Here is a 21,250-nt window from a genome sequence, read left to right on the forward strand (position 1 = left end):
GAGCCGGAGGCGGGACCCAGCGCTCGCTCATTGGGCGCTCTGAGATGTCGCTCAGTGGCGATAACAGGCGGGGCGCGGAGGGCGCCCGGGGCTGTCGTGGCACGACCCGGGGCGGGGCGGGGCCGGGCCGGGCCCGCCCGGCGGAAGGGGCGCTCCGGTCCGGCGGAAAAGTCCCTCCGGGGGGGTGGAGAAGCGGCGAAGCCGTTTATCATTCGTTCCGCCGGTGCTGGCCTGGCCCGACGCGGCCCCGCTTGCCCGCCCGCGCCGCGAGGGGCGGCTGGGGACCGATCCTCCCAGCCCCGGGCAGGGAGAGCGCAGCGGACGCCGGGGAACCGGGAGCGGCGGAGCAGCGAGCGCAGGGCGGAAGGGGCAGCGGGGACACCAGCTGCGGCCGCGGGGCGGGAGCGAAGGGAGGCGGGGGGGGCTGGCGAACACCCCCCGAGACGGGCAGGGGAAGCGGGGTGGGGGCAGAGAGGGGTCCGGAGAGGGGACCGGCTGCCCCCGAGCCCCTGACGCCGCGGGAGGGGGGCCCCATCCTCCCCCCAAGGACGGCGGGGAGGGAAGAGCCATGGCTGGAGGCTGTTCCCTCACACAGACAGACAGCCGGACACGCCTGGGTTGGCTTCAGCCTGTATTTTATACATCGCTTCAGGAATCAGATCAGTTTTCCATTCATTGCAACAGAAACAGAGCTAATTAATGTCAGCCCCAGCCAGCGGTCCGTCCAGCCTCCTGGGAGCCGATGCCCGTTGAAAGCCCCGAGCCCACTCACCCCCCGCAGCCCGAGGGGGCTCTTGCCGTCCCTCTCCTCAATCTGGGCAATACATACATCATCTTCACGTTTCCTCCCCTTATGCAACCAGAAACAGTAATACCGACACCAAAAAGGGATTTACCGACCCTAAAAACACAGTGGTGAAGGACTGAAACACCTTTCCACAGCCCAAGGTGACACAGTTACACAGAAGCAACTTCACACAGAGACTGCTGTGAAACACAAAGCTAAATCTGATCCTCACACATCACACCAGCTTTCTCTTTCTTTGCTCACCTTCTTGCTTGGTTTGGTGACTAATCTGGTTTATTAACCCCATAGGTCTTTTCAGCATGAAACACAAATGAGACCAGCCAACGCCCCTGGCATGAAAAGCAAAGCCACAATCAGAAGTGAGAGGTTTCACAGACCGACTGAGAACTCTCAGAACTACTCAGAAGTTGCACAAGGCTCTCTGTAACTTCATCTTGAGAGGGGGACGTAGTTACAGCTCCTACCAGCTTCCACTGAGAACTCTCTGCCAACACAGCACACAATGACCAAGCATCAACCAGGCAACAACATCGATTACTTCTCTTTTAGATGAAAACATCACATTTAGAATTGATTTGCCATTAGCCTCCTCGTCCATACATCCAAGATCACTGGTTTATGAGTGTTTAAAACATAACGTTTCCTAATTAGGCCAGGAAAGTCTCCCTGAATCAACTATCACTGGAGAGGAGTGAGTGCTCTAAGGACTCAGCCTGTTTGCTCCTCTCATAGATCATCTAAAGAACCAGATTTTGGCACAGATGTGTTTGGCTTAGCTGGAATGTTTCCCCCAATTTGGTAACGAGGGCTTCTCAGAGATTCCTACCACCACTAAGAGCAGCTGTGGTACTAGAGATGAACATGCCAGAGAATGGGTTTCAACAACACTTTATTGAAGCACTTCAAAACGATCACAATGAGAGATGTCGCCTTTAACAGAATAAAACCTGTACTGTCATCATGAAAAGGCACTAATCCTGGCACAAAGGTCTACTTACCCACCTTCCACTGTGATGGAAACACAAAATGTTGAGTATTTTACTTGTCCTTTAAGAGAGTACGTGTGTATCCCCCACCCCAGAGTGCCACTGCACCTCTGTCAGCTACGTGACACACAAGAGAAAGTCCCTGGTGTTCCACCAACGTGTACTTTGATGCTCATTCCTAAAGTACTACTCATACCAGGGTTATGGTTTAGTGAGACAAGTCCTTCTAAACTCATGCTTTGGGAACCGAAGCCCTGAAGCACAGACCAGTCTCATGGGCACTCACATGCTACTTAACACGATTCATTGTTTTGCTGCTCATGCCATGCACCAAGACAGCTCAAATAACCTGATTTACAGCCCCCTGCTCAGGATGCACCCAGCTCCCTGCTCTAGTCAGGGTCAGTCTAAAGCAAGCCAGCACAGAGCAGTGCTGGGGCACGCTCCGGGGAGAAAGCATGCTTCCTTCACACTCAGCATCCACACACAAAGCAAATCATGACATGCCAACACACAGCCACAGGAACTACCAACTTACACCTTAGAAAAGTTAAAAGCTTGATAACCCAGCTAAATCACACTTCAAGTTATTACAGATCCCTGCACAACGTTCCTCTATTAATTTAACCAGAGAGACTGTTTAAGGCATTTTTCTTTGGCCTCCTGTCTTCTACCAGAAGGTGAAGACCAGGCAGTTTTATGTGTCAGCATCCAAAAGGACCATCTTCCCAACCTGTTTCCATGAAGATGCAAAGAGAAAGCACACACCGATGAGGAACTAGATTATTAGTTCCTCAGGCCACGACACAGCTCCACATTTGTGCATTTTTCACGCTGCCAAGTAGGACAGAACTGCTAAGACACTCAGCTGCGCTCGGGGCGATGAGGAGAATCAGGCTGCACAGTAATTGCACTTAAGAAACCACCATCCACACTGAAGCTCATAGGACATCACTACTCTGAGGAGAACTTTCACACAGCCCAGTGCCATGACTGCACACACAAACCTTCCTTCCTGGTGTAAGTCTAGAGACACGGTGCTTTATGATCAGAGAGAGGGATCACCTGTACCAAACAAAACTGAGAGGAAGTTCAGCAGACAAGACTGCTAATGCCTATCTGAGGCTCCACACCTTTATTAGAGCAGAGGTGGTCTAATCTGGGCCAGATGAGCAAGTATTCTCAGCCCAAGGCTGAAAGGCAGAGAGAAAAGCCTCCACAAAGACCTACATCCTACATCCCTTCCATTTCAAAACGAAGGTAGCTGGAAAGTTAAGTCCTCAAACAGGAGAAGCATAATGCTCACACTGGATTCAAATGGTGACTGAGGTGTCTACATCTCTGCCATGTGAGTAACTGAAGGCACCTGGAAGAACTGCACAAGAATGGCTGTGATACCTAGGAGAAGCCTCTTCATGAAGTAGCATTTTTGAGTACACACATCATAGGTGGTCAGTGGAGCTCTCCTCCTGGTTACATTTAGGAGTTCTTTACTTAAACAGCACATCAAGTGGCCAACAGCTGTTGGCCCCACTCACACCACAGCTGATTCAAGTCATTAGCACTGGTATCAGCCCAACCAGGGTGCCAAACCTTACAGCAGTAATCCTGTTCTCAGGTTTTGCATCAAGACACATTTTGTTTTGAACATTAAGTCCAGGGAGCTTGTTCTGCATGCAGGAAACCCATCAACTGAACAGCCACATGATCTTTCACTCAACAGCTCATTAGTCCTTCCCACCAGCCAAGTTATACCTGAGGGATGCTAACTGATCAGCACTCACACCGAAAAACTAACCCTAACCTGTTGCAGCTCAGCACATCTGAAAGCTCACACAGAGAAAGGCCATGAAGAGAAGACATCCAATCTGTTACTGTTACTTGGAAGATGTTGACAAACAGTCCTGTTAATTAATCAGTAACTCAAGAGAAATTAATGCAACAAAGCATTTAGGAAGAATGGTCAGTGTAACTTGGAATTAAAACCCAGACAAAGGTTTTGCCCAAGTCCTCACACAACAAAAGCCTCACTTTCTGATTAGAACCTCTACACCTCATTGGCAGTGAATGATCAGGCACTGCTAGATCTGACACTTGTGCTACAGAAGCAAAGGTTTTACTCTAGGCTTGACAACAAGAAACAAGCTTGTAGGCATGCATTTTCCTCCTGGAAGCAGAGCTCCAGAAGGCTGCCCCTACTTAAGACCCGTCAGCTGGCCAGTGCTTTTCATAAACGTAAAAACACCCCACTGAAGTCTGCTGAGAGTGGCTAGCTAAACTGGCTCAGGTAAGCTGAAAGCCCCAGGCTTGAAGGTAGTTTGACAGGCATTTCACTTGAACAGTTGAACTGCAGAACATGAAGAAGCTCAGGTATTTACCAAGCCTTCTTCCCACACTGTAATCTCGTGGGAGAGGGGACAGACACCCCATAAGGTACTTCCATGAGTTTAAGCCACATCAACTCAGTCAGTTTAGTGTCAATACAACCCTCATAAACATAAGTTTATTGAATAAAGCTGAAGAGCAGTAAACCAACATATGCATCCACCTAAATAAAAAAATCCACGTATTTACAAAGTTCAGTAATTGTATAAGTTGTTCACATGCAGAGAGTAATGCACAGGTTAACAATCCGTAGTGTTTGGATGCCATAAACGCTGAAAGCAGTGAAGTATATCAACACCAAACACATCAAGTTTAGCTATAGGCCAGTTAACTAAACAGTGACCTGGTCCCCCACAAAGATTCACACATTCTAGTTTAGTTTTCCTTATTTTAGGCACAAGCAAGTTTGCTAAAGAAAAGTAACTGTAGCAGTTCCTGGTGAACTGGGGACTACAGTAGCAAGTTAATATACCCTCTCCTCTACAGCACCAGAGAATGAGTTAATTGAAATCATGCTTCAGAGAACTGAAAGGGGACAAAGAAAGTTAAAAATGCAAGTTCAGACCCGATGCAGGCAGCACGCAGCGCGGCAGCTGGTACCAACAGTAAGGCCATGGCAGCCTAAGTTAGAACTGGCTTGTAACTCATATGGACTGAACAGTGTTTCCAACCAAAGACTCCGATGTAAATGCAAACTACACTGAGGTGAAGAATCACACACGGTGTGAGGCAACACAAGCAGGTGTACCATGTATTTGCATACACTAGTAAGCTACACTGATGTTACTGTATGAACAAACCAGTCTTAACAAGCCTGTCCCTTTAAATACACTGAAGTCATTGAGAAAGTAAAGCTACAAAAACATTACAATCTTTAGCTTGTACATACTTCCCTATGCTGCAGGAGCTAGTCAAGAAACAGGATCGATTCGTGGGCTCTCTTGTGCTTTGACACAGTGGAACATTTCGTCTTGCAGCTTACAGACTTTGCACATGGTTACATCAAGAAAGCAGGCAGGTCTAGAGTTGTCACAATAGCCTAGATATTCCATAGCACCAGGTGAAACTGTGCCCAGCCATTTCATGAGCAGGAGAGACACTAGACAATTACATAGATATTGTGCTAAAGGTCAACGACTGACTCTATACAAAACCACCAGTAACTTAAGTGTCATGCAGCTGCTCAGAATGTGTGTTCTGGTTTTGGATAGAGACCACTAGTTTCTGTAGATAGAAAAATGTATTTGAGCAAAGTCTGGTGTTCCTAGCAATTTGTTTTCACACTGGGATATTCCAGTTTTGGAAAGCCTGACAGAACAGTCCATCCCCACCCCCTGCACAAATGTTAAACAGAAGCAACAAAATGATTTTCAAGGGTTGACTCTTTCCTAATTCATCATCAGAGTTTTCCTTTTTCAAGTGACAGGGTAAAGATCTCAGCTGTAGATTAGTGACGCTGATCTATGCCTTGTGCTCCCCTCTGCAAACAGTTCCCATTCCTCTGCTTACACACACACATCACATGCATTTGTGAGATAAATCAGTATCCCACAGCTCACGCTTAAATGTTTTCTAACTACTGTATGTGGCATCTTACAGAATCTTAATGCTGTCAAGCATCAGCATCTTCAAGCCACTAAACACTAGAAATAAAACACTTGCTGAAAATCATATAAAAACCTGGCCCTGAAAAACCAGAACAGAGTGTACCATCATAGTTAACATGGTAGAGATTTTTTCGTCTTTAAAAAGCCCCCCCACGACCCTCCCACCAGAGATGGTTGTAAAATAAATATTTGTGCTGACTTTATCATGACAACTCTAGTTGTTTTGTGACAGAATAGGAATACAAGTCTTCAGCAGTGCACATGAGAAATGAACCGTGAAAAGGCAGATTCTTGATACAGGATTTTGGGGTAATATCTCATCATGGAGGGAAGTGGACAATCGAGATTATGGCCAACTGGTACTGGAGATTCCAGGAAGACTTCAGCTTCTTCTAGATTTTGAATGCTGAATAAGCCACTGAAGCGTGATATCTAAAGAGAGAGAGAAGAAGGGTTCAGTTCCACGTTCAGGCACCTGTCTGTGTGTGAGTAACTGGCACGGCTTTGGTGTGCCAGTGTCCTCAAACACATGCAGGAATATCCACCTCTTCTCTTGGGGATGGTTCAAGACCCATCAACAGCTTGATTTTTTGGAACACTTGCTGTCAGTGCTTTGCTCCTCTAACTGCCCAGCATCCTTTAAGCAACTTTTCAAGGAATTGCCCCAGTGCTGTAGTTTTGCCTGGTTCCTCAGTCAGCTAAAGCTCTAAGAAAAAAAGACTTCCTCTAATCTGATCCGCTGGTATGGCTCACAATTAATTTAGGACTAACATTGCTCCATTTAGTCAGTCTGTTTCTCCTCACCTGATGAGAATGAGGTTAGTTTAGCCCCACAGTACGAGGCATCAGGCTCCCCCAGGCTTGAAAGACAGTCTCCCAAGGAAGTGACATGCAGTAGCACCATTCCAGCCCGATGCTTCCAGCAGCACCTTCCCTACAGCATCAGTGATGCTCAGCTGTGCTGTGAGCCCTGGGCAGGAGGTAGGATCCACAGGCCCATCTGCTCCTCCTAACCACCATGTTTGTATCTTTCACTGATGGTAAGGTGAGAAGCCAGAAGAGTTCCACAGGCTGTTTGTTCCTCTTGGAAAGGGGTTGAGTGCTTAATATAAAGCAATTCTGGTGCCCTTTGTAGCCTGGTCCTGTAGCACCAGGCAGTGGTTTCCCCCACCAGTAACCTTGTGCCAGCCAGCATTAATCTCATGGCAGCCACAAGAAGGTACCAGGAGAAAGATGGCCAGTGTTGGTGAGTACTGTTTGCATTTAGTTGCAACTACTCGGTTTACTTACAATACCTTCTAAGTGTTGAGTCCTTGGCATTACACAGCACCATGGTTCCTGCCTGTGAACTCCAGGAGTTCTAAAGCAATTGATGTCAGCACTGGAAAAACGAACTGGGTGGCTGCATGGAGTACTGACTGGCACAGGCCACAAGGTAAAAAGCTTTGATAAAACCAGCGAGGGAACAGGATTATTTCAAGGGAACAGCTGTTGAGGAAAATCTTGTTGCAAGTACTTGCTAGCCCCATGAAGTGAGGCAGAGTTGAAAGTACCTGGCAGAAGCATAAAATCATTTAGGCCAAGCTGACTAGTCAGCTATTTTCTGCCAACTAACTCAAGAGTCAGCAGATTTCACAGGAGACTGACATACACTTTGATAACTACAGCCCCAACCACTTCAATACCGAGCCTCCTCACTGCCACCATGACCTACACTGAATTGAACCAGTGCACTTACACACTGTTCTTTGATCTGCTACCAGTTTCCAGAAGCCAGGATGCTTGTGTTTAAGAAGTTACAATCCCCCAATCCATCCTCTGACAGCACTTAGTAACATTTAGCATTTTATGTTAATAATTACCTATATTATCTTTCTCTTTGCAAGAAATTGAGTAGCAGCAGATTTCTCTGTCCTGAATAGCAGCAAGGTTCCTAGGGAAGAGAGAACATTTCAACACACACTTCACTTGCAACAAAGGTCTCTTAGATTCTAAAACTGTCCCACTTCATCTTCTTCATGTAACTTGTTTCTGTGCAATCTACTTACAAATGCAAGCTTCTTGATCCAAGAACCCTACAGCCATTCATTATCACAGTAGCCTTTCTTAGGAAGGGTTAGACTTACATCTTTTCAATTAGCTGTTTCTCATCCAAAGCATTAGGAAGGTCTCTCTTATTTCCAAGTACTAGAACCTGAAATGCAGAGCAAAAGGAAACTGTTTCAGCTTTGGGTTTGTTTGTTTAAAAAAGAGTAAAGCCTGCAACAAACACAACACAAGCAACACACTTCAGGGGAGTGTGCCAAGCAGTTTTGCTCTAGGCTATTAAACTTAATGGAACGAGACAGTCAATATTAAACCAAATCAAGAAGGAAGACTGACCTAGTCACAGAGGAAGAGGGGATACAAATGAACTGTTATGTGCAAAAAAAAGCATGAGAACACATCAGCTGATAAAACTACAAACAATCAACTTTTGGCTGAAATTCCCCAAACTTACTCTGTACTTCTCTACTACACTCTGCTTAACCTGTGCTACAGCAGACTCTAGAAGAGAGCACAAACTCACACTGTGGAATACTCTGAACTGCTGTTTCAGTTTTTAAAGATTTTTGGCAGGCACTGAACAAGAGTGAGATCACTGAAGGACTGACTGAGGCCAACGGTTTTATCTAAGGCACTAGAAGCAGGTATTGCTCATGCTCACACTAATCAGTAAGGTTAGGCCTTAGATTGACTTAAGAGTTCAAGCTGGACTTCAGAGCTCTGAAGTTATACACATTCCTGAAGCAAGTTTAACACTGTGTAGGGCAACATTACTTACAGGGATCCCTTGTAACTGTGGCTTGTCTAGAAGATTGTGCAGCTCATTTCGAGAGGCTTCTATTTTTTCACGATCTGCAGCATCTACCATGTAGCTTTAAAGAGAATTTAAGGTTGGGTCAGTGAGGCTGAGAGTGTAAAGGAAGCACTGCTGCTTCTGAAGTAGTTCAGTTCTGAGCACACTCAACAAGGCTTTAAACAAAGCTGGGCCTTCTGAGCAAAGAATTTGGTTCTTTTAAAAAAATTCTCTAAGATCAGAGCACATAAAAGACTCTGAGTTATGACAGCACTGCCACCCACTCCAGGCAGGAAGCAGTTACTACTTTCAGATCAGGCACTGATAAGAAAATAATCCATCTTGAGCACTGAACTTAAGGGTAAAAAGGTCAATGCAGTTGCAGTACAGTTTCAAAATTAAAGAGAGGAGTGCTAGAGTCAAGCATGCACTGTTAGAGAGGCTACACACAGAAGAGAGGCAAACCTGAAGTTAAGTACTAGCTGAAGGAAGACAACACTTACACAATAGCATTAACTCCTCTGCAATATCGCTCCCACATGCTCCGGAATCGTGGCTGCCCTCCTATATCCCAAATCTTAAGGCAAGGGGAAAGAGACAAGTCAGCCATGCAGTCTGTTGAAATGTGTCACGCAAAGATAAGGCAAGAAATCAAACCCCAAGTTCTCCCTTCTCCTCAGGCCAGCTGCAGGGCCTCACACGTCCTGCAACAGCTACAATCCCTTGCACAGCCACTCAAAGCTTGCATCTCATGCTACTGGGCCTGCAAACTGGAGCATCTTGCACCAGATGCAAGAACACACACGTGTACTAACTTTACACATCGTGGTACACAAGAAAATAAAGCTATATTGACTTAAAACTTTGCTTTTGATGTAAGCCTTCCCTTAAGCAATGCTGATGAGCAGAGGAGGAGGATCTTTGGGCTCTAAACATGTGAAAATCAAATCAGATTGAAGCCAAACAGCATTATCACAACATGGCTTCAACTAGTCCATCACTCTCATTTAAGAAACCCCACGAACAAGCAGGAGTGCACTCTTAAAGCTGTCTGACAGATTTAGCTGAGCCTCTTCAGTTTCCTGTAGCTGTCCCAATGGTGGAAGCAGAACAGGGCAAACATACACGTTTTAAACTAGAAGCTGAACAGCACCTTGCATGGGTTTAAGAGACAGTAGCAGTAACATACCTTTATTGTAACATTACCCTTCGTAACTTTTCTCATGTTGAAGCCCACAGTAGGAATCATATCTTCACTGAATTGACCTGACTGGAAAAAGAGAAAGTTAAGTTTAGTGCTTATCTGATGTGACTGGTAAAATATCATAAGCTTTTTCTAAGCATCTGCATTCCAACCAAAGGCTTTATAGCCAAGAAGTCGCAGATACTACGTTAATGTGCACTGAAGCTTGTGTGAAGCCAGTCAAGTCATTTCTTACAAGCACTTACATAATTTTCCAGGCCCTGAGGCAGTCAGGAGAACAGAGTTACTCAGAGAGAAGTGCTTTGAAAAGCTGAACAGATGGACAGCCAGGGCAAGAACAGAAAAGCCTACTTCTGCTGGAGCCACCTTCTGTACAACAGGATCTCCTAGTTACCTGGAAGCTAGAAACATCCAGAAGATTTCCCTCTGATGCAAGCTACTCCATGGACAGCATTTACAGTCATAAATCACTCTGGTGGAGTAAGCCTCCAGCCCACAGGTATGGTTACCTCCCCAAGGAGCTTTAAAAGGCTGGAGAGAGGAAGGACCTGACAGGTCTGCTTCCTGCTAGGCTATGCAGTGTCCACCTTGCTCAGCAGCAGAGGCAGTCAAAGGGCAACTGGAGAGGATTTCAGCCTGTTTCTGCCAGTTCAGCATCAGTTCAAGCTCTGATATAACTGCTGCAAAAAAGTGTCATGTTGGAGAGGTTTGTTCTCTAGTGGCAGATGTTTTTATCTGTAACAGCTTGAAAGCAGAGCTCACAGCTATCTCCTGTAGCCAACCCAGGAGCCATAACAAGTGTTACCAACAGGAGCACAGATTCCTCCTGTGCTCCCTTGGCTCTTTGGCAGAAAGTTCATCTCAGCCACCGTGGTCAGTACATATCTACATCCATCATGTGTAACCAAACCAGACAGTCAAACAGACTTGGAAAAAAGGGCAACTCAAATGCACTCAGTTAATTAGGGTTCAATATTGTAGCAGCAAAAAGTCTGCTTCTCCCCCTGAAGCTGCTCGGGGAAGCCAGCCTGAGTTAAAAGCCTTTAGGATCTCTGAAGCCAGTGTCACGTTACCCTGTAGAGTTAGTTACTATTTCCACTTGGGCCCTAAGTCTGATGACCACGCCTTGAGTACACACTGTTCAGAGATAGCAACCAGAAGACGAGCAGCTTGTAGTACCAATGCTTTGTCATTCACTTCCACGCCTGGAAGCCCAGACTGTCCTCAGCTTGTTCCCATTATTTCACCCCCTAAAAACCTCGTGATTTTCCACTAGCAAACCAAAGTGTCAAGCTTCACACAGTACAGACCCCAGTCTAGTGCTGATAAACATTAGAAGTCAACTGAAAACCAAGATCTCATTCGAGCTTATTTGGCCAAGTCACTCAGCTAGGCAGCACGCTGGTCTTGCTGTTGACCTCCAAACCAGAAATACACCCAGAGCTTGGATTTGAAGCCAGCAGTCCCCTAAATGGGTGGTGATTTCTCATACTGAAGATCTGCTTTACAGATGCACAGCTGTACACACTAGCAGTCTTTTAAAAGGAGTGGAAAAAAAAGGCAAACCACAAATTAAGTCCTTGAATGAAAGGAATGCAACAGTAAAATCAGTGATGCCCTGAGAAATAGACAGCTTAAGCCTCACTAGGCAGGTGTTCTCCTTCAAAAGCAGTTCCAACTGTTTAAGCTACACAGACGAGCTGACACCAACCTCATGCAGCAGAGCTGCAGGAACCTTGAAGCATTCTAACTTAGCAGGGCAGGGGCAGGACCTGAAGCTCCATACCTTCCCCTTCCTGTCCTGAAAGCCCAGTGCATGAGTCCTCCACTCCAGCCAGTCTGACCATGCATGCATAGTTCAGCAGCACATGTCTAGAAGTTTCCAGGCCTGATGCTGGCTAGTGCAGTTCATAAAGCACGGGCTGCCAATCTTGCCTTTGAAGGGTCACCCTGACACGGTTGCTCAAGAACCTCTGCATTCCTGCCTCTCCAGTCACACACCCTACACCCACATGGGCTAACCAAACACCTCCCAAGCACTCCCTGCACCTCCATCTCCTTGTGCTACTTGTTATTACCCCACTTCCAGATTCTTCACTCAAGAGCTGTTCCTATCAATAGTTCACGCTCTTTCACTGCTCTTTCAGCGTACACAATCCTTCAGATCAGAGGCCATGTGTTTAATTTAACGTTGAAGAACTTACTGTGATCTGTCACAGCTTTTCCAGCACGTTCAGAAGAGCCACTGCACTTTACAGTACTTTCCAGGCACCCTCTCCCCACGCTACACACCCAGGCAGCAGAAAAACTTCTGTCTTAAAAACTACACTACAGAGCTGCTCAGGTACAACCTGAGTTTCAGCTCTGCTCTGAGGTGAGACAAACCAGTGCTACCCCACACACTGCTGATCTGTCAGAAGGAAACAGCAGCAGGCGCCTCCTCCAGCTGCTGCCAAACCCAAGCACATCCTTTCTGCCCATGGGAGAGTGGGAGGCTGTGGATCCCGGGGTGGGGCAGGTACTCCACCGCTTTGAGAGACACGCTGGACTGCGGGTTTTCAGCATACTGATCCGCTCAGATCTTCATCTGAAAGGCTCTGACAGCAGTGCAGGCATTCCTCTGTTCACAGAGGACCTAAGCTGACTGCCAGTAGCTTTCAGTATCTTCTAACACAGGTCAAAAAATGGTTCAAGTTATTGTAATGGATTTTGTTAGCAGGCAGTGAGCTCCTTGGAAAGGTTCTGCTATCGTATCCAACTGTCTTGGCCCAGGAGGAGTTCTCTAAACCCAGAATTTAGAAGGCTTTAGTTTACTACTAGGGATGAAAAAAGGCAGGAATTCAGCTGCATCTTTGAGTACTTGTATGCAAGAGCTACTTGCACAGCACAATGAGAAGAATATGCTTTATTAGTAGGCGGTTCTGTTTGAATCAGACTTCCCTCTATCCCCCCAGTGCAGATTACTCAGCCCTATCACTGTGTGCTCACAACCCAATGCCTTCTCCTTCTAAAACAGGCATCAGCTTTACAACAAGCTTGATAAGCACAGAAATATTTTCAATTCCCAATCTGAAAGTGCTTGGCTGTTGTCATACACAGTAGCATCGCTCCAACACTTGTCAGGGACAGCGAGACTAGTCGCTTACAAATCCAGCACCAGCATCTCTTCCCAGCAGCTGCGACTGTCCCAACAGGCACGCTTCACCCAGGCCTCCTGAAGATCAGCCTTGTGTGTGAGAAGCGATTATAAATTAAGCTGTTAGCTCTAAGGTCACACAGACCATACAGCAGCAACACAAACAGTCTGCTGAAGGTCACAAAATAAAGTTAACTCTAGCCCCTATGTGAAAGATAAGGAAGAAGGAGACTAAACAGAGCGAAGTTCAGAGACCACATGTGGGAAGAACCTGCAGGGCTTCAAGCCTCCTGCTTTCCAAGAGGCTCCTTCTCAATACTCCAAGTTCCTGGGGAAACCAAGCACATCGTTGCACCGTAGTGCAACATGAACCCATTTACCTCCCCGAGTGTTTCTGTTGAGTAAGGATTATTCAGAGGAGCAAAACTGCTTCCAGACTGGACTAAGTCCCTGCAGTGCACTCCAGTGACGCAGGCAGACAGGGCAGACACCCACCTGTGTGAACCCCTTCGGGCTCAGCTCGTATCCAGCCCTCCCACAGACCACAGCACTTGTGTTGTGCTCTCCATCTCCTGGATCCATGTCTGGCTCACCAGTTACACAGCAGCTAACACCAGCTTCAGCCTGTGCTCTGCAACGCCACGGACACCCCTAAGCTCAGCCATGCTCCTGAGCACGCTGCTGGCCTGTAACTCTGGCAGGCTGGCTCTCTGGGTCTGTGCCCGCTCCCACAGCCCATCGACAGCCCAGGGGCGGCTTTGCCAGCCAGTGCCCACACAAGCCTTGCCACAGATCCAGCCAGCAGTGTGCCAGCTGCTGGGATGCCTCATTCCCAGAGGGTGGGATCAGGAGACTTTGGATAAGCTTTTAATTTTCCATCACCAAACATGCCAGAAGCATACACAGGACGCAAGTTTAGTCTTTTGTAATATTTGGTTGTTATTAAAGAAACTGCTTACTAAACAATCAGTTTCCAGTTGTCTTTAGTGAAGAAAAACAACCCAAACCAAAACGAAATTGACTCTGGCTACTTCATCTGCCTCTCCATAAGCCACAGCCAGAGGATTGCCAGTCTCCAAGGAGTTAGGCTTACCAGCCTGTCAGCATCCAGCCCTAAGCAGCCTGATCAAGTGAGCGAGCCTAGACTGGAATTCCTGCTTCCTGTATCCTCCTTAAAAATTCATTTCAATACATTAAAGGAGCCATTAAAGGCAGAACATAAACTGCAGCAGTTGAACTGATGTTGCTGCTTCTTTCTTTGCAGCTAGAGCAGTAGCAGTGTCCTGCTGCCTACAATGGTCCCTGACCAGCAATTAATCCTCAGCCACCAGACTTTGATTCCACAACTGCACAAGGAGATTCTTTATATAAACAGGAAAGGCCAGGGCAGCCTTTAGTGCCCATCTCATGAAGCTAACATGACTCATTGCTGCTATAGGACAAATTTCTTCATATAGGTTTTGTTACTAAACAAAGATTTTTTAAATCTTTACTCATAATACTTTCTGTCCACCCACAAGAGATCATAAACAAGCTTAGCTGACTAGGAGAGAACATCACTGGAGAATGAATTTCAGCCAGGACACTCCCAATCCACCTAAGCCAGTGTACTACCTTAAGCCCTGCTGTTCATCCCTAAATTTCTTCTTTCTCACGCTAAGGAAAACACCACATCTCTCAGAAAACTCCCTTAGAGAAAAAACAAAAAAAGCAGAGTCATTTCAGCATTATATAAAGCCACCCCTACACTAAACCTCCTCTGCAACATTCATAGCCTCGACCAAGGAGCCATGGACCAATCGACTCTCTAGTTTCTGTAGCCTGGCTTCCTTCTCAAAATACTCCAGTGTTTCAGCTACTACTTGTGATCACATTCAGAAGCTTGAACTCTAGTTTAAGCAGCTTCAGTCCTCGTGTTCCAACAGGAAAGGCTTTACAACAGCACTCCTATGAATGATTGCTGCAGAAAGCAAAACAGCAGTATGTGACAAGAAAACACATTTCTACTTCCCCAACCCTGACATCAGTGGGATATTTGAAAGGACACAGACTGGATGTCATGTAACTGCCACACACCAGTGAAACAAGACCTAAAAAGGCATATTTCTATCTGGAAGTTAGCTGTGTAAGAGCTCAGGACGTGCTATGCCTCTGACAGTCATGAAAGCATCTTTCTCTGGGTGCTTAAAGATGCTGTACAAGAACTTAAGACCACAACAGAAATAGCAGATTCCAATTCCAGCACCTGTTTCAAACCATTCAGGGTACAGCAAGCAGGACCTCAAAGAAAGACTATTAACTGGAGCATGAGTCAGCTCATATTAGCTTTATTGCCCGATTAAGTGAAGCAACCCATTTTAAAAGACTTCTGTGATTAAGAAACAGTTAATTTAAAAACATATCAGCCTTCTCACTTAACAACTACGTGTATGAAGTGTCAACACAGGCTATTTACGACCTCCCTGGGTGTTCCAGAAGGCACGACAGTATAGGTACTAAAGTACAAAGCTCTTCAGCTCAATTGTTTCCCACACTTCTCAGGTGTGGCTTCTTCAGGGACAAGTTACTTATGACAGTCCTGAGGGTGGAAGTCACAGTCCCCAGCTGGCCAAAGGAACCTTTAGTCGAAGTGCTGCAAAACTGTCCCTCTGGAAACCAAAACCTCATTCAGCAGCTTGTCAGATATTCCGAAGTTAAACACCAAACTGCACTAATTCAGGCTTTGACACAACCCCCAAAAAGGAATCTTACTTATCCCCTCACCACAGAAAGAGCAGGATGAGTCTAGCTCAAACCTGACAACTGTGATCATGCCAGTCCAACCCCATCCCACCCCCACAGCTCCCCTCTCCTGCCCGCTGAACGCCCAGCTATCGAGCTTTGGTGCCAAATGCCTGGATCAAGGATCACTCTACCAGGCTCTAAGCAAGACTTCACAATAGGAAGCACCTCTCTTGCATGAAATACCTTTTTGAAACCGAACAAGTGTGCCATTATTCACCAGCATGCACTGCCCCAAGCCTGGAAGCAGAGTCAGTTTACTTGAGTCATGTTTCAGTTGCGTCAGAGGGCTGTGGAGCAGGGCTGTGGAGCAGGGCTGCCTCTCCTGCCTCCCCACACCAGCATGGTGGGGACTCAGAGCCTTGACAGCGGCTCTGATGAAAGGCTCTTCACCGACACTAACTGCAGGGATGCAAACGACAGGAGATACTGCAGACTCCAGTACACAGTGGGCATTTCCAGCCCTCAGATAAGCAGCTAACAACCCAAGATGTGATACCAGGATGACATGCAGTTTCTCTAAATGAGAGCCACAGGCCATCCACATTATGGAAATTAGGGCCAGGAAGAAATGATATCCTCCCTTGTGAGCAAGTTTACTCACGCACACGGAAAACTTATGCTTAATATCTAATTAGAGACAGTGACTAATAAGGAGCCTTAGCAAAGCAGAAGCTGCATTAGTTGTATCCAGCTATAAGCTGATTTCACTGCTAAGGTTGGTTTTTAAACCTTCTAGTCAAACTAAGTTTGATCTGACGACTTAGTGCACTGCTTGCTTACACTGGAGGAATAAATATGGTCCAAACCAGCTACCAACCTGGAAAAAGATTATTCTGGAACTGGACTGTCTGCCTTTCCTGGCCTCTCCACTCCAGCAGCAGTCCAGCCTCCTGTGTAACTGGCCTGAGTTTCTCCTCTCGTTACATATGCCTGATTTGATTGGCAGAGATTACATTACAGATTTCTATTACATTAAACTCAGTGCCGTCAAGAGACTGGTAACGGCCCTTTGTTAGACAAAATGCAACCTTCTAAGCCATAGCAAGCTCTTGCTATGCAGTCCAGCTCTTAGAGCTGTCTCCAGGACTAGCATCTTGCTGTGTCATTCCTTCTGTTTTAGTTCTACAGAATCCCAGTGCTTGACAGCTCCATCCATCCCAACCATTACCTGGCCTGCAGAGGCCAGACACTCTTCTCCAACACTCGTTTCCTAACACATGCTGCTCAATTCCAGGCAGTCAAGGAAGCAACTAACAAGACGTTAGTTAGTGCCATGGACACCACTACTCCTCCTGCAAGAAGTAATATCACACTAATGACTGAAGCTCATGCTATTATTTTTTTAAGCCAATAACAAAACCCCTGAGCAAGGCCCCTCACTCTGGGTTTTTTTTTTTGAGAGTCACTACATTTCTTAATTAAAAACTTCAGAAATGTGACCTGCTGCTTCCAAACCTGAACCAGCTAACTAGGCTGTGTCATTATGCCTAACAGCTTCCCTATTTCACTGGGTTTTGCAAGGCTCTCTGAATGACACTTACTCAGATAAGTGTCTGGGTGTGATCCTAATGCGCGGTTGAAACCTTGCGAGATCCAACCCCTAGCAGAGCAAGTTGGAAACAGATGCCAGCTTCACTTAGGAGTACTTCAACCATTTGAGATGGCTTAGATAAACTAAACTGTGTACAACTACTACAGTTCTGTACTCCTCCAGCAGTAAGTGCAGTACAGCTTCACAGGTAACCCCCCCAAGGAGATGTGCTGCTGGCATGACACAGAGAGGAGAGCACAGCAGCACTTTGTGGAGGGCCAGCACCATCCACAACTCCTGCAGAGTCACCTCAGAGCCCAAAGTTGCACGAATGCACCAACTGGTATCAGCTCAGCGGCCACAGACTGAGGTCGTCCAACAACTTCAGAGTTCCATTTTCAGAGATCCAAGCCCAGAAGTAGCAGCAGCCACTACTGTGTGGGAAAGAAAAGGCTCCAGGCATTCTCAGGTCAGTCCAGCGACGTCCACCTCATGTAACCAGGAAGAGGCACCTTCTGTGAGGGTGGATCCGTTTCTCATGGCTGTCAAGAAGCCCACTGAGCACTATCAGCCTCCACTACACGATAGCTGAGTTAGGCTTTGACAGCTTGTCAGAGTAAGAAGGGTTAGGCATAACTGCAGGAGAATCAAAGTCCTTTTCCTATCCAGCACCTCACTCAACTGACAGATAAATAAACATACTCAGCAATATTAATGAGACAGCCTCAAAAAACAAACAAAAGGCAAAGGTCTGCTCAGGTCGGAGGCTGAAGACCTCAGCTTTCCCAGTCCAGGTGCCCTAGACTCAAGTCACTCATGCTCTTTGCAAACCCAGAAGGTACCCCAGTTTCACCTATCAGCCTCCCTACAAGAGCTTCCAGCTCGTCTCTTCGAATGCTTCCTGCCACATGCATTCACAGCACAGGGCACTGATGAAGCTGGGGAAGCCATTTAAGCAAGCCACTCTATCTTGTTAAACGTTCAACAATGGAAAAAGCTTCGTGTAGGAGGATTCCCACACCCAGCCTTCATCTGCTCCAGGCAGATCACCAGATAAGTAGGCCCAAGTTCAGCAGCCTGCTGCTGCTACAGCTGCAACCACAGGACATTCAGAGTCAGAAGGGTCCTCAAAAGCTCATCTAGTCCAACCCCCTACCAGAGCAGGATCACCCACACTAAATCACACAGGAACACACCCAGGTGGGTCTGAATGTCTCCAGAGAAGGGACTCTACAACCGCTCAGCAGTCTGTCCCAGGGCTCTGTCACCCTCACAGGGAAAAAGTTTCTCCTCATGTTCACATGGAGCCTCCTGTGCTCCACCTTGCACCCGCTGCCCCTCGGAGGTTTCCTTCTCAGTGCACACCTTAAGAGAAGGTGGGTCGTTGGGTGGGGGTTTCAGCAGCCAGAGCGAGGAAAAGTCAGAGTGCTGACAGCAGGAAACATTCGCATCCCTCACCGAGGGCCCCGAGAGGGCCACAGGGGCCACGGACCCAAAGGCGCTCTGCGCTTCGGGCTGACCGAGCGAGCCCCCAGCGCGGCGCGGAGCTGGGCTCGGCTCTGCGCCGGCCCCGGCACACGGCAAGGCCCGCGGCGGCGCGGCCCCCTCCCCGCCGGCCTTGCCCCGCCAGGGCAGCCGCGTTCTGCCCACCGCCGGCGAGGCGGCTCCGTCCCGCCACCTCAGCCCGGCGGGCGGGACGCGGCCGCGAAGCTGGGGGAGCCCGGGCCCGGCCACCGGGCCGCCTCCGGCCCAGCCGCTGCCCCGGCCCCCAGCCGCCGGGCCCGCGCAGGCCGCGGCCTCCCCTCGGCTCCGCGCCGCCCCCGCGCCCCCTCCGCCCCTCGCCAGGCCCGCCGCCGCCCCCGGCGCGGCCCGCTCACCGCGATGACGTTGACGAAGGTGGTCTTGCCCGAGTACTGCAGCCCCACCAGGGTGAGCTCCATCTCCTCCTTCCAGAAGAGGGAGCGGAACCAGTCCAGCAGCCGGGAGAGCAGCGCCAGCATGGCTGCGGCGGGCGGGCCGGGGGCACCGGCGGGCTGGGCGGCACCGGCAGGCTGGGCCCGGGCACTGGCGGCGGCGGCACTCGCACACCCGCGCGCTCACACACGGCCCGGCTCGTCCCCGCGCCGCGGTCATATGACGCACCACGACAGGCCGCGCCGCCGCCGCCGCCGGATGCCGCGCCTCAGCACACCGCCCCCTGCCGGCCGCCGCCCGCGCCGCGCCTCTGGAGGACCGGAGGGGGCGGGGGCGGGGCCGCGCGGGGCGGGGCGGCCGCGTGCCCTCAGCCCCGCCATCTTGGGCTGGGGCGGGAGGGGGAGATGTGAGCTCGTCCCCCTCAGCCTCCCTAACGGCCTGTCCCTGCCCCGCGTTCGCCTCACGCCTCACGCCCCCCCGCCAAGGTGGTCCCCTGGCAGCCGTGCCGTGCTCCCAGCCCGCAATCCCCGCCTCCCGCCCCGGCCCTGCGAGCCTCGGGCCGCTCTGCCTCCCAGCAGGGCGGGAAACAGGACCCCAGGGAGGCAGGTGGAGAGCCAGAGCTCTGCCATAAAGCACAGATCGATAAAGGACATGTTCTGCTGCAGCCCCCAGCCTGGGAACCGCCCTCGGCCTCCCAGAGCTGCTGCTCTGCCCCCGGAGCCTTTGCGGAGGACGTGGGATTGAGAAATATTAACCAGGATATTGTCATATGATGGGCGGAGTGTTGCTTAAGCCAGTGAAACAGCTCATAAAACCTTGTGTACTCCCAGAACGTACAAAAACTAAGGGCCCGCCCGCACAACCTGTTATCCCCGGGTATTCTCACATAATTGGCCGTTCTCTACAAGCTTTTGGCAAGAATCCATGTGTTCGGCCTGGACTTCAGCAGGTGATGTGCTGGGGGCCTCCCTGCTGAGCTGCTCAGGTAGCTGGAGCTGCTTATTTTCACTTCCAGCCGAGTTAAACCCGGTTCTGTGCAGTACAGCCAAAAGCAGGTGGAGATTAGAGATTATTCCCCCCAACGTCAAAAACCAGCAGAACGAGAAAGCAAGCCAACACATCGGTGTGGTTTCCAAAAGCAGGTGATACAGATGTGGAAGCTGTAGACATCCCCATTTACATGAGAATTTTCACGCCTTCTCCAAACATCTGTCCTCCAGACACTGCTGAGGGCCCCGGTGTTGGTACCGACCACAGATGAGGCACTGCCAGCTCCCCGGGTGGTGAAACGATGACTTCTGCAGTGCGAGGCCAAGGCAGGAGAGACACGAGCTGAGCAAACAAAGGTGTAGCTCAAAAACAATCGTGAGGAGTCTACGAGATTCCCAAGGAACAGGAATACATCACTTCACCTGAAAGTACAGGCTTTTCCCCTCGGGATTTCTTAGGAAAATTTTGATGACTGAAATGGATCATCTCCATTAAGATACTGAACAGGATTTGTAGGTTGTCAGTGGGTTGGGACACAGGTGTTCTGCTCTTGTCTGCAATTGTTTTGAAATATATTTACTAAGGACCTAAACCCAGTGTTGTACAAAGAGTGGCTCTCTGCCCTGCGATACTAGCTTGCTGTGCTTCCTCACTTCCACAGCATTTTTCAGGGCCCCAGGATCTGAGGACTTCTCTCCCTAGCAAGAGTCAAAGTGCCCAGCAGCCCTGGCAGAACTGGAAACCTTCTGACTCCATGGCCCTTGGGGACCCAGAGCCACACAGCCTCCATATCCCCAAAGGCCATCCCCCCTCCTTCCCCCCAGCAATGTGCTGGGCTCCATTCCCCCCTCGCTCACTTATGGGGTTATGGACATCCCATCTCCAAGGGGAGCAGAGCGGGAAGCAAGTTAAGGAGTTTTAAGGAGGCTGAATAATGAAGAGGGAGACTGATACCTCCAGAAGCCCTGTCCTGACTGTGGTTTGCACTTGTGTATGTTGAAGGCTGCATGGAAGGTGGAAGCTACGCCCAGGCCCTCAGAGTACAAGTCAGCTAGGGCCAGTCTGC

The 21,250-nt window shown here is 48.8% G+C and overlaps 1 protein-coding gene across 1 annotated transcript; it reads right to left on the reverse strand.

The window, feature by feature from the left end:
• Positions 1–5,983: 5,983 nt before the first annotated feature.
• ARL8B (ARF like GTPase 8B) lies at positions 5,984–19,289 on the reverse strand. Its single transcript, XM_084269437.1, has 7 exons — positions 19,158–19,289; positions 9,815–9,895; positions 9,129–9,202; positions 8,611–8,704; positions 7,913–7,980; positions 7,649–7,719; positions 5,984–6,218 (listed from the first exon to the last, which is right to left on the reverse strand). Exons 1-7 carry the CDS (start codon positions 19,278–19,280, stop codon positions 6,169–6,171), a joined length of 561 nt encoding a protein of 186 aa, XP_084125563.1. The 5' UTR covers positions 19,281–19,289; the 3' UTR covers positions 5,984–6,168.
• Between the last annotated feature and the right edge of the window lie 1,961 nt (positions 19,290–21,250).

Source organism: Gallinula chloropus (genome assembly GCF_964237585.1).
Source record: "Gallinula chloropus genome assembly, chromosome: 12".
NCBI lineage: Eukaryota > Metazoa > Chordata > Aves > Gruiformes > Rallidae > Gallinula > Gallinula chloropus.